Here is a 15,584-nt window from a genome sequence, read left to right as displayed (position 1 = left end):
GGGTTCTAGCCTGGGCTCTGCCACTGGCGGTAGGCAGGCAGCTTAATTTTATTATTTGTACTGCAGTAGCACCAGGATCCCATTGTGCGAGGCGTTGCACTAACACAAGTCGCTTAACCACGCCATCTCAGACCTTAGTGTTTGGGGCCTATCACACTTCTAAAACCCTGTGAAATGGGGGTGATACTGACCTCTCTCCCAGCTGGGTTATGAGGCCTGGATGAGGTATGTAAAGCACTTGGAGATCCTTGGATGGAGAAGGTACCATAGAAATGCAGCATATACCTACTGTGAGGTGGATTTAGAAACCTTTTGGGAGGTTTGTTTTAACCATGATCACTTGAGCTTCAGTCCCCCAGAGGAATTGTCAATGGTGCAGGATCAAACTGGACACCATCAGATTAGGCCTGAATAAAGACTGGGACTGGTTGGGTCATTACGGAACCTAATTTCCCCCTACTGAGACTCTCACCTTCTTGTCAACTGTCTCATGGGCCATTCTCATTACCACTTCAAAAGCTTTATTTTCCTCCCTTGGTATCCTGCTGTCAATTGAGTTGTCTCACTAGACTGACCTCACACTTTTCATGTATTCATACTTGCTCCTTTATTTTCCACTCCATGCATCTGATGAAGTGGGTTCTAGCCTACAAAAGTGTGGCACCTTGAGGCTAACATTTATTTGGGCATACAAGGACTGCTCGTGGTTTTTGTTGATCTAGGAACAGACACTTAAGTGATATAAATTGGTACAGCCCCATTGGCCTCCATAAAGCTACGATGGTTTACACCAGCTAGGAGCTGGTCCTTACTTTACGAACTCCAGGTTAGATATTAACGATCCACAGACTAGTTTGCCCACATCTGATATTCCCTGTGTGTATTCCCTACGTACTTCATAGTTTGTCTAAGGCAGGAAATGCTGTCAGCAGCAGCATATATTTAACAGAATTTGAGCCACTGATTTCATTTTGTATAAAAACATCTTCTGTATTTTCCACAGTATGCATCCGATGAAGTGAGCTGTAGCTCATGAAAGCTTATGCTCAAATAAATTGGTGAGTCTCTAAGGTGCCACAAGTACTCCTTTTCTTTTTGCGAATACAGACTAACACGGCTGTTACTCTGAAACCTGATTTCATTTTAAAACCTGTCCTGACTGCAGTTCTAGCTCATTGAAATGCTGGGAGAAACGCGTTCTTAGCAACCTGAAATTACTTCCAGCAAAACACACACATTTAAATGATCAGCTCCCCATAAAATGAAATTGTTAATGTGTTGTCAAATAATAACATAGAATGTAAGTGAGGCAGGAGCAGAGAAAATGGAGCAGGTAACAGGACAAAAAGAAGTGCTCTTTGAAATAAATAAGGTCAGTTATTTATCTGTGAGGCCAGCTTTGGGAAGAATATGGGCATTGCCAGACTGGTCCATCTAGTCCAGTAACCTGTCTCTGACATTGGCCAGCACCAGATGCTTCAGAGGAAGGTGTAAGGAAGAGGTCCACAGTAGCAGATGTGGGAAAATCCATCCCCATGATAGGTCTTGTCTTGGTCTAATAGAGATCTTCAGAATTATTGTTTTTACTTATGCATAATATATTCTCCATACTAATAGTCAATCCCTTTCTGAATCTTGTGACAGTCTAGGCCTCAATGATTTCATGTGGCAGTGAGTTCCACAGTTTAATCATTTCATTATCACTTTTTTGGGTTTCCTACCTTTAGATTTCATTGGGTGCTCCCATGTTATGAGGCTGAGAGAACAGAAATTCCTGATCTGTTTTTCTCTAGCCCATTCCTGTTGGAGAAGAGAGGAAAAGAAACAGTTCAGTTAAGTCTTTTGTCCTCTCTACCCCTTTCCTCTGAAGATCCCAAAGCACTTTACAAACATTAAGGGGTCAGTTTTCAAACCTGGGTGTCCAAATTTATGCATCTAAACCCATATTTTGCCACCTAGATACTAGTTTGGGGCCCATGAGTGGTTTCTAAAGTGGCACGTAGGTACCCAAGCCACAGGTGCCTCTGTACCGATTTAGGTGCTGCGACTTCAGGCAAGGCATTGACAATTGAGCCTTGCTGACTTCAGCCCCCCGCCCCCCTGTGAGATGGGCATGAAGCACCGAACATGCTAAACAGACGGGGAAAGGAAACCACAGTAAGACTAAAGGCATGTCTTCCCATCGCTGCTCTAGGACCAGCCCAGCTCAGTGGCACGGGCGCGAGTGATGGCGTAGATAGCTCTCTCCCTTTAGCCCCATCATACAGGACTCAAAATGGCTGCCAGAACCGGCAAGCTGTCTGCCTTTGGGCTTCCACCATGGCTACTGCCAGACCAGTCCCGCTGAACTGATGTGAGTTCCTGTAGCGCTCTGACTACTAGTCTCCCCCCGGCCCCACCACACACATTCCTCCTCCTCTTCCCCACCCCCAAATGGCAGCTCTTGCTATTCTGGGGAGTAGGTTTGTGGCAGACAGCACCTGAGAGCAGAAAACTGAAGCCAACATAAAAGCAGAGGCCCCAGCGCTGCCTGCGGTTTTGCAGCCATGCAACGAATGTTTGTTTTAGCCTATCAGCCGCTTAACGCTCCTTGGCAGAATTAACCTTTCCGCTGGCCGGGGGCATTGTTGCTCCGGCTGCAAATCATTAAGACAGTTCTGCAGAATGCTGTGTTTGGGTCCCGCCGTCCCCTTTCCTTCCTTTGATTGGAAAGCTTCATCGAAACAGCGAATGTGCCGAAGAGGCTGCATTTGCTACTGGCCTGCTTTACACCTGCTCCAGGCCGCAAGCCGGCATAGCAGTGCTGCGTAGCAGTGGGAGGGGATTTCCTCGGCCACTGTGTCTCCTCGCCCCATCTCCCCTCAAAGCAGGACCTGACTCTGACCTCTAGCCTCCCTTTGGGTGTCCATGTCCAGCACACACGGACACATGGTTCTTTCCACCTGGTTTCTCCCTGCCCAGACCCCGTGATAGGCCTGATCCAAAGCCCATTGAAGTTGATGAGCTTTGGGTCAGGCCCACAGCATATGCCTCTTCTATCCGGTGACCATCACCGTGGTATCTGGGCACCTGCGCTGGTTTCCCCCAAACTCTTCCCCTCCTTGGCTATGCTACACCCTTATGGGAATCTCTTCCACATGGCAGTGATGGTGGGAGCGGTGTGGCACCAGCCTCTTTGCCACCTTGTCTAGATCTGCTCCCCTCTCCAGTTGGTCAGCGGAGAGGCAGCCTGCAGGAGAGTCTAGTGTGGTGGGGGGGGGGCAGGGGGGAAATGTAGCTGTCTGGTGGAGGCCAGAAGGAGGTGCTATTGTGCTTGCAACACAAGGGTGCCCTTTGAGAAGCTGGGGAGTAGCGGGGCCCTAGCGTACTCCACACCCACTCGACGGGGACCACAGATGCTGTGCAGGAGGATTGCACGTCCCCGGAGCTCACAGAGTAGGATCAATTCCGGATGAAATATAGCAGCCTGGAATAGCTGCTCCACCTCTCCTGGGTCCTCAGGGCCTTGCCTGAGTGGTGGCTCCCTTTGTTTTAACAGCAAGTAACATTGGAGATCCTCTTCTCCCTGGAGAGCTGCCAGGGCAGACCCCCCTCGCCAGAGCTGCTGAAAGGAGAAGTAAAGGTCTCTGTCGCTAGCAGGAAGCACTGCTTTTCGCAGGCTGCAGGAGCTTGGCGTAGCCGTGGTCTGGTTAGCGTTGCCTTCCCTGGGGTGCCGCGAAGAGCTGTTGGCCCTGGTTACCCTGAAACTAGAATCTGCATCCGCACCTCTTTAAAGAGCCCTGTTTTGAACACCGTCCCCTGGCAGCACCAACTCCCTTTGCAATTCCAGGCCGGACGGAGTCTGAGTTGTGCTGAGAAACCTAGAGGACTGTCTTGAGATCACCAAGGCTGAACTGAATTCTACTTAACCCAGAGCTGGGAGGAATCCAGCGTTAGCCCATGGATCTGCAGCGCGTCGCCAAAGACCCCGTTTGGCAGGGTTTGCATAAGGCCATCTGAGGGCTTTGCCACAGAGCAGGCTGGATGCAGAATCTGCCTGGAATTCCCCACATGGTTCGAGGCCAGCAGGGAAGTCTTCCAGAATAACTTCTGGATATGCTTGTGCAATGAAACCCCACCAGCCCTGGGCCAAATACAGCTTGGATGAGATCCCCAGCTCCATTGATCAGAGGGGCCCATGCAGCTGTCAAATGGGAGTGACTTTCATTCAGTCCTGATCTGGGCCATCTGTGAGCCAGCTGCCAAGGCATGAAAGGTCTCCTCTCCTCTTCTGCTTCCTCTGAGCTAGGCAGCCTTTGTTTGTGGGCTGGTATGTTCATGTCATGTCCTTTTTCCTAATGAAGATCATCTAGTCCTAAGCAAATTGTTTTGACCTGGAGATCTGCAGCACAGTTGTGCTAAGAATCTGCCTGAAATCTCTGCCCTCGAAGCCACAGAGCTAGAGAAGCACTATTAGAGCTTGGCGGGCTATTTTCCCCGCCTCCGTGCTGATATGTTGAGTGGGAATTCTGGCCATGATGCAAACCTTGGAGGGCACTGACCAGTGGATCCTAACCTTGCTGGTTTTCTGGCAGCTGCTCTCGCTGGTCAGTGCTCTCCTTTTTCCCTTTGTGTTCTGTGCCTTAAAGATCTTGAGTCCGCATGCCAGAAGGATCTAATCTATTGCTTGACCTAGAAGTTGCTGTCAGGCCAGCACCACCTAACTCCAGAAGTTTGGGTTGTCAGGTCCGCACCAGAGTGCTTCCCTGGCTGGGAATTAATCCCCCAAACCATTGGGTGGCCCACTGGGACTTCGGGACATAAGGCGGTCCCTCCTCTAGGACATGCACAAAGCCCATCCCTAGGGAGCTAGGGGAGTTTCTGTGGCCGTTAGGAATGTGTTGAGAGTAGCTGGATGGGCTACATCCCCATGCTACAGGACCCATATAGCAGTCTGATAGCGCTGGTTATGATGGGGGGTAGTGCTGGGCCTCCTGGAGTTCTCAGGACACCAATGTTGGAACAAGATAAAGTCAAGGAAATATCCTAAATCTTAACCTCCCCATGCAGTTTGCCCAGTGGGGGAAGGACCCGGTGGGTGGCATTCTCTGAGCCCCCCAGAACTTGGCGGACCGGGGCTAGGTCCAACTGGGCTGGAGTTGGCTCTGTCTCCTTTTTGCTGCCTTGTTGCTTGCTGCAGGAAGCAGCTGCATCTCTGGCAGCCCTGAGTCACTCTGGCCATCCGGTTGCAAACAGCCAGTGCCTGATGGGGGAAGTTGGACACACTCAGCTCCAATGATAGAGAGGGGGGTTTTCCTCCCCTGTTTTGGAAAAAAGAGAACTTCTTGGCAGCCAAAAGGACTGAGAGATTCCCAGCCAGGCACCTCTCTGTTTACAAGGAAGCCAGTGTCTGAGATTTATTTCCTTAGCGCTTGGAGCCTGACCATCCCCCAGCCTGGATCCGTTCTTATTTATGTTCAGTCCAGATGCTGTCAGGTAACAGTTCTTGCATAGATGTCTAAGGCCACAATGTCCCTTTGGACCAGGTAGTCTGACCTACACAGGCCAGAGTTTTTCACCTAGTACCTTGTGTTTGACTAAAGCCTCCAGAATGGCACCAGCCTTGATTTGGAGAATCCACTGCTTACTTCCCTGGGCTTACAGGACTCTTTGGCTCGTTTTATTCCCTAGTGAGATTAGGGTGCCAACAATTGGTGCCTAGCTGACATGCCTGCTCCATTTGGGTCTCCGAGAAATAGCCTGTCTGACCTGCTCCTATTAGTTTGTTTGTTTGCATCGCAGTAGGACCTAGATCCCCCTGCTAAAATCAGGTCTAGAAGAGCTGTTCTGGAGCTGGGAAGGGTGGGAACAGCAGGGAAGGCAGTAAATGGATTTTACCTCCCGCTGTCCCAAAAAAGAGCTGATCCTTGCTGTGCGATTGTATCGGCCCAGTACTGCCAACTGTGTGCATTCAAAAACCATGAGTCAGGCCTCGAAAAAGTCACAAGATTGGCTTAAAAACCATGAGATTAAAAAACCCCACAGAAACCAATAAACGGTCTCATCCCCTGACACAACATGCCTCTGGAAGCCTGCTGCTAGTGCTCTAAGGGTACGTCTACACTGCAAAATCTACCACCCAGCAGTGAATCTCAGAGCTCGGGTCTACAGGCTAACACTTCGGTGCTAAAGACAGGCAGGTAGACGATCCCGCATGGGCTGGAGCTTGGGCTCTGAGACATTCCCCCTCCCTTACCCCTGCCAGGGTTCAGAACCCAAACTCCAGCCCGAGGGGAAACGTCTACACTGACCTTTTAAAAGAAGCCGTAGCATGAGTCCAAGTCTGTAGACCTGGACTCTGAGACGTGCTGCCACGGTGTTATTTTGCAGGACAGCAGTACCCTTAGACAAGTGAACCGTGACTTGCATAGGAGGGAAAGGCCATTGGGACTGAAGAATGAAAGTTGGGTGCCTTCTTTCCCTTGTAGCGACTCTGGTTAGAAATTCCCTGGTCTGTGCTAACAAGGACACTTTGTGTTTGTTTTGCAGCACGGGCAGCAGTGACCCTTACTGCATCGTGAAAATCGACAATGAGGCTATCATCAGGTAACTGACCCATCCGCTTGGGCACTCTAGTGCTCGTTTGTGTGGTCTTGCGCTCTCTCAGTTGGTGTAAATCGGCTTAGCTCTTCTGACTTCAATGAAGCTAGGCCAATTTAAACCGCTAAGGATCTGGGGTCCTGGTTTGGCTTTTTTTGTTGTATTTTTTCCCTTGAAGTGCTCCCTGGAGCAAACTTTTATTTCTTCTGTATCTCTAGCATGTGTGTTCCATGTGATCATCTTGTATATTCCGAAACTTGAAAAACCAGCGCGAGACTAATCCCGAGCTCCGGGCAGCTTGGCGCAGTTTAGAACATTTGCCATATATAAAAAAAGTTTGCTGTGGTTTGAGGATGTTAGGAGCCAGAGATCAGAGAGACGTTTCCTTTCCATGCGAAATGCCCGTCGGGGATGTTATGAATTTTTCCTCCTTCTGATTAGAGATTAATGTCATGTTGATTTTGGAACAGCTGGTAGAACTGTCGACTGCCCCGCCCCCACCCTTTTTAAAAGTTGTAAATTTAATTTGATTTTTCAACCCATCCCCTCCCCAAGCTGGCTCTGTAAACAAGAAGAAGCTATCAGAAAAGCTATTTCCCGTCTCCTGTTTTGTCTCCTATCCTCTTCAGCAATGGCTGCTTTTTTATTCTCCTGTGCTCGGAGCAGAGTGGACATGAACGTGAGGTTTTGTTTCCCAGCATCTCAGGATCAGTGCGGGAAGCCGGCACGAAAGGCTGAAATGTGCTTTTCAAGTGTGGTCGCTAACTGGCATGATAGAATGCTAGTGTAGACTGGACAGGTTTAATGCATGCTAGCTGGTTGAACTTAACTCTGTCTTGGCTCCCCACTGGGATCAGACCAGCTAACCCGTATTAGAGCTACAGCTTACCCTGTCTGTACGAGGAGTTTAGTATGTGTTAGCTATCACGTTTTTAAAAGGCACTTTTACTAGTGTAGACAGGAGGACTCAGGAGGCTGCTGTTAATAGGCAAGCACAAATCCTTTTGCTATGAGGTCGCTGATCTGAATCCCCAGCCCCAGGTTAGTAGTGTCTGAAAGCTGTTGGCATCGGAGCGTGGTTTAGGACAGGAAGTGAGACAGAAGGTCATCTCCTGGTGGGTCTCAAATCCTTTTGCTATGAGGTCGCTGATCTGAATCTGCAGCCCTCTCCTAGTGGTTCTCAAATTTTTCCATACTGTGATTGCAATGGAGAAGCTTCAGGATCCTCCCCCCACACTTCCTGCCCGCAAGCTCATCTAACGATAAAGAAAGAGAGGCTCGGCATACGCTACTAAAACCTGATTTTGATCCCCAGGTTGAGAGCCCTTAGTGTATCCAAATGAAAGTTCAGGGGGAACGGAGGGAGAATGGAGTCTAGCTAGGACACACTACTATGGAGAAGTGCCCTGGGTCCCTGAGGCTATGTCTACACTGCAGTATAAGCCCAGGGTTCGAACACAGGCTCAAGTCTAACCCCCTTCCATCTACACACAAATCGTACTAACCCAGGACTCAGACCCAGGATCCCTCGGGGGTGGAGGGGCTGAACCTGAATCAAGCCAGGACCCAGATTTCAAGCCCTGTTGTTTTGCAGTGTAGATGCAGCCTCACTGGACTCATGCTCTGGGAGTTCACCAAAAGTATCCCATGGGCCAACTTTCTTTGTCCTCTGGACAGTCAAGTTTTCCCACACTGCACCATGAACAGAGAGCTGGATTGGCCACCTTTTGGGGAGGGCACTAGGAAGTCTGGGAGATGGGTGGCTGGACTCAGGCCTGCATAATGCAGTGTAGATACTGGAGTGCCAGGTTGGGACCCAGGTTCGACAGTTCCAAACCTGAGGTTACAACTGAGTGTAGACACTCAAACCTCAGGTTAACAAACTTCGGGTCTGCTAACTCGAGTTCTGCTAACCCTGGGCTGACACTGCAGGGTAGACAGACCCTCAATGACCATGAATGGTCAGGAGAGCTTGGTAGAACACCTCACCTGGGGTTTGGTTGCATGGGGAAGCTAATATCTTGCCGTCCCTATACGAGCACTTAGGCACGACTGCAATGTCTACGGCAGAAGACCTCCGGTAGGTGTATAGATGAGATATGTATCAATGAGGAGCGGATGGCTGTTTGGGACAAAGGTACCCACTCTCCTGGTAATGACTTGTGGTTAAAGGGACCCTCTTCCCTCCAGGACAGCCACGGTCTGGAAGACGCTATCCCCATTCTGGGGGGAGGAATACGAGGTCCATCTGCCACCCACCTTCCACTGCATCGCCTTCTATGTGATGGATGAAGATGCACTCAGGTATGGTGTAGACATCTCTCCAGCTCTTCTCCTCACTCCCACCAGTGCAGCTCCTCTGGCTTCAGAGGAGTTTGTCCAGGGTGAGATTTTAGCCTTGGGCTATATCCGTGGCAGATCTCTGACACTAGTATTGTTGTTTATTTGTAGGATGGTAGCAGCAGGAGGCCTCCACTGTGCTAGACCCTGTACTTACCACCCCTGCCCTAAATAGCTTACACTCCAAACAGACAAGGCCAAAGAAGTGCTATTACCCCTTCATTAACAGATGGGAAACTGAGGCACAGAGTGATCAAGTGACTTGCCCAAGGTCACACAGGGACTCAGTGACCGATCAGGTCATTGAACCTCCCAAGGTATTTGCAGTGCCTTAGCCACAAGACCATCTTCAACTGCAAGGGACTAGGGAAGAGAAATGACGGATCTGTGTTTGACTTGGTGGGTTCTGCTGACCCACTGACCCCCTCTGCAAAGGATGGGTGGAAAAGATGCAAATAAAATTGAAGCCAGGAGAGGCTGACTCCAGAACAAGGGCTGCTCTTGAAGGGGAAACTCCCCTGAGTCATTTGCAAACTCAGCTGGCATGGGCAGCCACAGCAGGGAAGCGCATGAGTGCCCAGAGGAGATGCAGGCTGGGCTCGCTGCAGTAGTGCCTGGATCTGTGAGAGATGGGCAGTCCTGAATGGCAAAGCATGTAAAACAGGGCAGTTCCACAGCAGTGATATCTGGGCTGGGCTAAGAACTACCAGCTGCCTCGGGGCCAGATCCTCATCTCGTTGACCTCGGTGGAGGGAACGTGCATCAGGGCTGTCCCACAAATTGAGGGGCTTCTTGTGAACCCCCTGCTTTCAGCTGCCTAGGAATGAAAACATCCCTACTCTAGCAGGGTCAGTAGGAATTTGAGGCCTTCCCTGTCTTTGGCTAAGGAGCGTAGGAAGCACCTTGTTCCCGAGAGGGGCATGGAATGCGTCTGGCTCTTGGCCTGCCGGCTGTGAAGGAGGTGAGGGGTTTTCCCTCAGCCGGGGAGCTGCCCGATGCCTTCTGCTGGCAACGCAGATGGAGACCCAGCCATGTGGGAAGGTCTCTGCCTCCCCTGGGGATCAGTCAGCTGAACTGCTCACTTAGCTGCCTGCAGAGCATTTCAAATAATCCTGGTCAGCTGGAGAGGGGCTGAACAACCGCCTAGCCTGGAGGGGCTGGAACAATGTGATGGGGTCACTGCAGGGTTCTCTCTCCCTGAATGTCAGGAGGACAGAGGGCCAAACCCCCCTGCAAGCTGCACACAGGTAATTGAGGGCACAGATGCTGGTCCAGCGTCAGATGACAAGGGCTGGCTGTTCGGTGTGGCAATGGGAGCACTGGTTAACACATGGGAGAGGAAACTCCAGATGAGCAGTTACCCCACGGTCATGGAAGAGGAAATCCGTTGTCAGCTTGATGCACAAGAGTGAGCAAGCAAGTGGGAATGGAAGAGGACAAGCCATTCAAACCTAGAGGGTGCAGATTTGGACTGTCAGCCCAGTGGGGCCTGCCTTTGTGTGTGAACACCCATGGAATTTGCTAAATGTATGTAACTCTTTTTGTGGGAATTTTTATTTCTCACAACAAATGATTCAGGGCAAGAATGGCACCTCGCACCTGCCCACAACCCTATGATAACAAACCAGCTGGCCTGATCTACTTACTCCGCAATACCAGAGCAATGTGCAAAGTCCACCATTCCCATGCAATCCTCCCATAATAAAATGGGGTGGCCTGGCCTTGTCAGCGCCCTGCAATACCAAACCAACGCGTGAGCCCCAGCACTCCTGAGCAACCCTACGGTAACACAACGGTGTATGCAGTGCCAGCAGCCACACAATAGCAAACCCAGCTTGTGCAGCACTCTCGCTCCCCGGTGACCCTACAATAACACATGTGTTGTGCACGCAGCAAAGGGGAAGAATAATTTCAACAGGCATGTTTCCAATTAGTGGCCTCTCTCAAGCAGCTTGTTGGAAGCCTCTGGCAGGATTGAGGGAGGTGGAGGGCTCCAGTGGATAGAACGCTGGACTGGGTCTCTGCTCTGTCACTGGGTGCGCTTGGGCAAGTCTTGTCCCCTCTCAGTGCCTCAGTTTCCCCATCCCCGCAGCAGCGCTGATGCCATCTTGCCAGCCTCTAGTCACTGCTGTGGTGCAGTGCTGGTGTGTGCACCATTGGGGTTTTGGGGAGCGGTGGAGCCCCAGCACACAGAGCATCGCAAGCAGATATGGGTCAGGAAGCTTAGTCAAGCTAACCTGGCAAGGAATGCTCCTCCGCCCACGCGAGGAGCCGGGAAGCAGCAAGAAGCAGGGCTTTGTAAACAGGAGGGCGGGGGGGGGCGGGAAGCAGCACTTGCCCAGGTGACAGGCTGGGCTGATTGCCCAGCAGCGTCTCTCTGAAACTGATCCCAAGAGGCTAAGGGGGGCTCCCAGGGAGCTGCAGAGTTCCCAGATCTCTCTGGAGCGGGCTCTTTAAGGGGGAAATGGCATTGCGCATTAATGAGCCAAGGAGGCTGCACCCTGAGCAGGCTGGTAAGGGAGGCAGCCTGGCCTGGCGGAGCACAGTGATGGGACTCGGGAAACCCAGGTTCTGTTCCCAGCTCTGCTGTTGGGTGACCTTGGCCAAGTCACGTCCCTTCTCTGTGCCTCAGTTTCCCCACCTGCGCAATGGTGATAATGCTACTGACCTGCTCTGTAAAGCTCTGAGAACTGCTGATGGAAAGTGCTTTTGGGAACTAGGTTGGCTGGGATGACCAGGGCTTGGGTTTGAGGCCAAAGCAGGGGTATAGCCCCAATTCAGGACTGCGTGTAAGTACATGTTTGTGTCCAAGTGAAGTCACTGGGACTTAATCACCGGCTTAGCTACTGCCCTAACTAGGACTGTGGGTTGGGGTGGGTTATGTCAAAATCTTGTCCGTGTCTGAACCAGAAAGCGAGTTAGCAAGTTAGAACCATGGGGTCAGGCTCCAACCTGGGGATTTGAATCGGATGTCTGCAGGGGTTTGGCATGTCGAGATTTTACATTGGCTCGGCCCCTACACTGCGAGGTGCTTTGTTTTGTTTCCCCAGCCGTGATGATGTTATCGGGAAAGTCTGTGTCACACGGGACGTGCTGACTGAGCATCCGAAGGGTAAGGCCGATTCTCACTCCAGCTGAGTCGGTTTCTATGTATAGCTGTGCATGCCGCCAGACACGAATCAGCACGGTCCCTTTCCCCGGGGGCACCGAGCTGACGCTGGGAAGCGGCTTAGAGAGCTGCTTCAGGGGAGTTGCACCAGTGGAAACGAAAGCAAGGCTTGACCCCACAGCTGATAGCAGTCATGAGCCAGCCAGAATTTCTCTTGCGGCTTCTCCCCTGCTGTTTACGCAGCCCCGTCAAAAGCGACCACCTTGCCTGGTTGCATCTAAGAATGTAGAATTGAACCCTCAAGCACTAGTGCCCTGCTACTGCACCGGGCACTGTGCAGACCCCCCCCGTGCATGATGCCTCGGAAAACTTGGGTGTGGCAAATGCAATGGCATTTGATTTGGAGTTTGGGCTGTCACTCGTTCCAGTCCCCCTGTGAATCCGTGCAGTCCGTGTCCTAGCGTAGTCTCCAAGCCATGTGCTGCCATGTTCGGTGACTAATGAACGCTGCATGCAAACCCTCCGTCTGCAAGACGCTGCCCCAGATCGGTGCAGCCTGGGTCCCAATGCGCCATCTCCCTGCAACACACTAGCATTGTGTTTTGTTGGTGAGTGTAATCTCTGTCCCCTGCTGTGCCTTTGCTGGGACTCTGAGAGGACGCGCTAAGGCAGAGGTGGGCAAACTACGGGCCACATCCGGCCCGCGGGACTGTCCTGCCGGGCCCCTGGGCTCCCGGCCCCATCCCTGCTGTCCCCCCTTCCCCCTCAGCCTCAGATACTGCCACAGCTCTGGTCCTCCACTCCTGCCAGGCAGTGTGGCTGGCTCTGGCCGGGGGCGGGGCTGCGAGCTCCTACTGGGCATGGTAAGAGGGTGGGTGGGGTTGGGCAAGGGGATCCCAGGGGGCAGTCAGGGGAGGTTCTGGGGGGGGCAGTCAGGGGACTGGGAACAGAGGGGGTTGGATGGGGGGGTTCCCAGGGGGCAGGGGTGTGGATAGGGAGCAGGGGTGGGGGGCTTGGATGGGTCTGGGGTTCTGAGGGGGGCAGTCAGGGGGCAGGAAGTGGGAGGGGCGGATAGGGGGTGGGGGCCAGGCTGTTTGGGGAGGCAGAGTCTACCCTGCCCTCCATATGGTTTTGCAGCCCCGATGTGGCCCTCGGGCCAAAGTTTGCCCACCCCTGCGCTAAGGGCTAGTTTGCAGCACAGGAGCATAGCTGCTCATTCCAGCAGGCTCCCATCGCTCCCTCTGTGCAGAGAGCGCCCCCCGTTCTGAGCTCTGCCGAGCTGCAAGTTGCCACGGCCCCGGGGTGGTGGGCCAGCCCTCCCTGCAAACTGGAGCCATCCCGTACTCCTGGCGATTCGGCCCGTGTTCTAGCTAGTGGCTGGATCGAAGGGGTGAACTAGCTGCAAACTAGTTAAGAGGGAGCAGAGAGCGAGTTCCGATAAGCCCCCCTGTATTGCAAATCCTTCTTGCCAGGAGGAAACAATCTCCCACCTATATCAGGGATGAGTCATGCAGGTCTCTGGCTGCCTCAGTCCCCCCATCCTTGAGTAGGCAGCTCACGTCCTCTGCTTACTCTTGCCCAGCTGAGCCAGCCGCTAGACAAGGGCAGCGAATGCTGCGTGGGTGGAGGAGGCGGGGAGGGGGAACTCTGCGCTGGCCTCCCTCCTGCATGTGTCTGTCTGGGCAGCTGGGTCCAGCCCAGAGGAGGCTGCAAAAGGGAAGGAAGCTGCCCTATGGGGGGGTCTGTCCACATTTGTGGGGACTTGGGAACTCTCTGGCTCTTTTGGACGCCAGAGAGGCTAAAGATCCAGGTAAAGGGTCCTGCACCACCCCACTGCCCCTAGCAGTGAGAGGCTTTGGGTGGTTCAGGGGATTGGTAACGGGGTACCGTGCCTTTCCCCGCTAGGCTGCCAGCTTGGGCCTGGTCTGAGACCAGAGGTGACTGAATGTCATTACCCTTTGATACCTCGCCTGCAAACTGAGGTGCTAGCCTGGTTCTTCTGGGACAGGGTCTGCGTGGCACATGCCACCAGCCACTGCTCACGGTAACGGGCACCTGTGTCGGCAGTGGGAAAGCTGGGGTCTGAGCAGGCTTGCAGACCCAGATCTCCTCTCCTTCCAGGTTAGGCGCCAGGCTCGTTGGTGGGAAGGGCTCTGCAGAGAGATGACTTTGGGCTCTAAGCCTGGTACCTTTTGCCAGCATTAAATTCAATGTCAGTCTGTGTCTTGGGGGAGTAGTGTGAGCCGACTGTGTGACACTGTGATGGGTCCGTGGTTTGGGCACTAGCCTAGTGAGGCCTTGTGAGACTCAAGGTCAAGTTCGTGCTCTGCTACAGACTTTGAGTGACCCTGGGCAAGTCACTTAGCTCTTAGCCTCAGTTCCCCAGTTGTACCATGGGGATGACAGCCCCACCAGCCCTGCCTCCCAGGGGTGTTGGGAGGAGAAATGCATTAAAACTTGTGAAGCGCTTTGAGATCTCCTGATGGAAAGCCCTACATAAGAGCAAGGTATTATTATTATTTATTATTATTAATTTCCTGTGTGGAAAACGGGCCTGACCAGACAAACCCGTGGCAGGGAGGCACACACAGCCTTCTCTACCAGCTGTTCTCTCTGTCTAGGCTACAGTGGCTGGCTGAACCTGGCCGAAATCGATCCCGACGAGGAGGTGCAGGGGGAAATCCACCTCCAGATCGAGATCCTGGGCAGCGACGTGGCAAGGAAGCTGCGCTGCAGGGTGTTTGAAGCCAGGTAAGGGGGTGGAGCAAGGCAGAGACAGGCCTGCAGGGAGGAAGCTGCTAATGCCCCTTTGCTCTCCAGGAAGAGTCCAAAGAAGAGCAATGAAACTGATCAGGGTCCTGGAAAGGAGGAGGGGTTTAAAACCTCAGGGCAGTGCAATGTACCGGTAAGGCTCTAAAGGGGCGGGGGCTGTCACAGAGGGGTGTGTGTGTGGTAATAAGCAATATATACCAGGTCGCTGGGACTCTTTCTTTTACCCTTGCTCATAAAATGAGAAGAAAGGGACGTCCAGTGATGTTACGAGGAAGGCAGTGTGATCTAGTGGCTGGAACACTGGCCTGGGTTCTAGTCCCACCTTTGCCACTGGCCTGCTGGATGAGCTTGAGCAAGTCACTTCTCCTCCCTATGCCTCAGTTTCCCCATCTGTAAAGTGGAGCTAAGTATACTGACCTCCTTTGTAAAGCGCCTTGAGCTCTGCTGATGAACAGTGCTATATAGGAGCTAAGTATTATTGCTACCTGGGGTATAATTAGCCTGTGGAACTCATTACCACAGGATGTCACTGAGACCAAGAGCTTAACAGGATTTGGAAAAGGATCAGACGTTTATCTGGATATTGAGAAAATTAAATTAAAAAGGATCAGACTCCTCCTGCTTCAGGCCATAGATCAACCACTAGGTGCCTGGGGCTGGGAAGAAACGTCCCCCTGGGGCCGGATTATTCCATTCTGGGGTCTCTTGTCCCTGCCTCTGCAACGACTGCTGCGGGCCCCAGTTGGGGACAAGACGCTGGGCAAGATGGACCCTGTGTCTGCTG

The 15,584-nt window shown here is 52.4% G+C and overlaps 1 protein-coding gene across 2 annotated transcripts in view; it reads left to right on the top strand.

The window, feature by feature from the left end:
- LOC125624107 (ras GTPase-activating protein 4) overlaps positions 1 to 15,584 on the top strand; it is a 49,829-nt gene that overhangs the window by 11,180 nt on the left and 23,065 nt on the right. For both annotated transcript variants that reach the window (XM_048824454.2, XM_048824453.2), the window contains exons 2-5: positions 6,529 to 6,585; positions 8,770 to 8,883; positions 11,970 to 12,031; positions 14,650 to 14,779. In XM_048824454.2, coding sequence (XP_048680411.1) covers positions 6,529 to 6,585; positions 8,770 to 8,883; positions 11,970 to 12,031; positions 14,650 to 14,779 — 363 coding nt within the window. The remainder of the gene's footprint in view (positions 1 to 6,528; positions 6,586 to 8,769; positions 8,884 to 11,969; positions 12,032 to 14,649; positions 14,780 to 15,584) is intronic.

This window comes from Caretta caretta, chromosome 17 (genome assembly GCF_965140235.1).
Source record: "Caretta caretta isolate rCarCar2 chromosome 17, rCarCar1.hap1, whole genome shotgun sequence".
NCBI classification, from domain to species: Eukaryota; Metazoa; Chordata; order Testudines; family Cheloniidae; genus Caretta; species Caretta caretta.
This window is presented reverse-complemented; position numbering and strand designations above follow the sequence as displayed.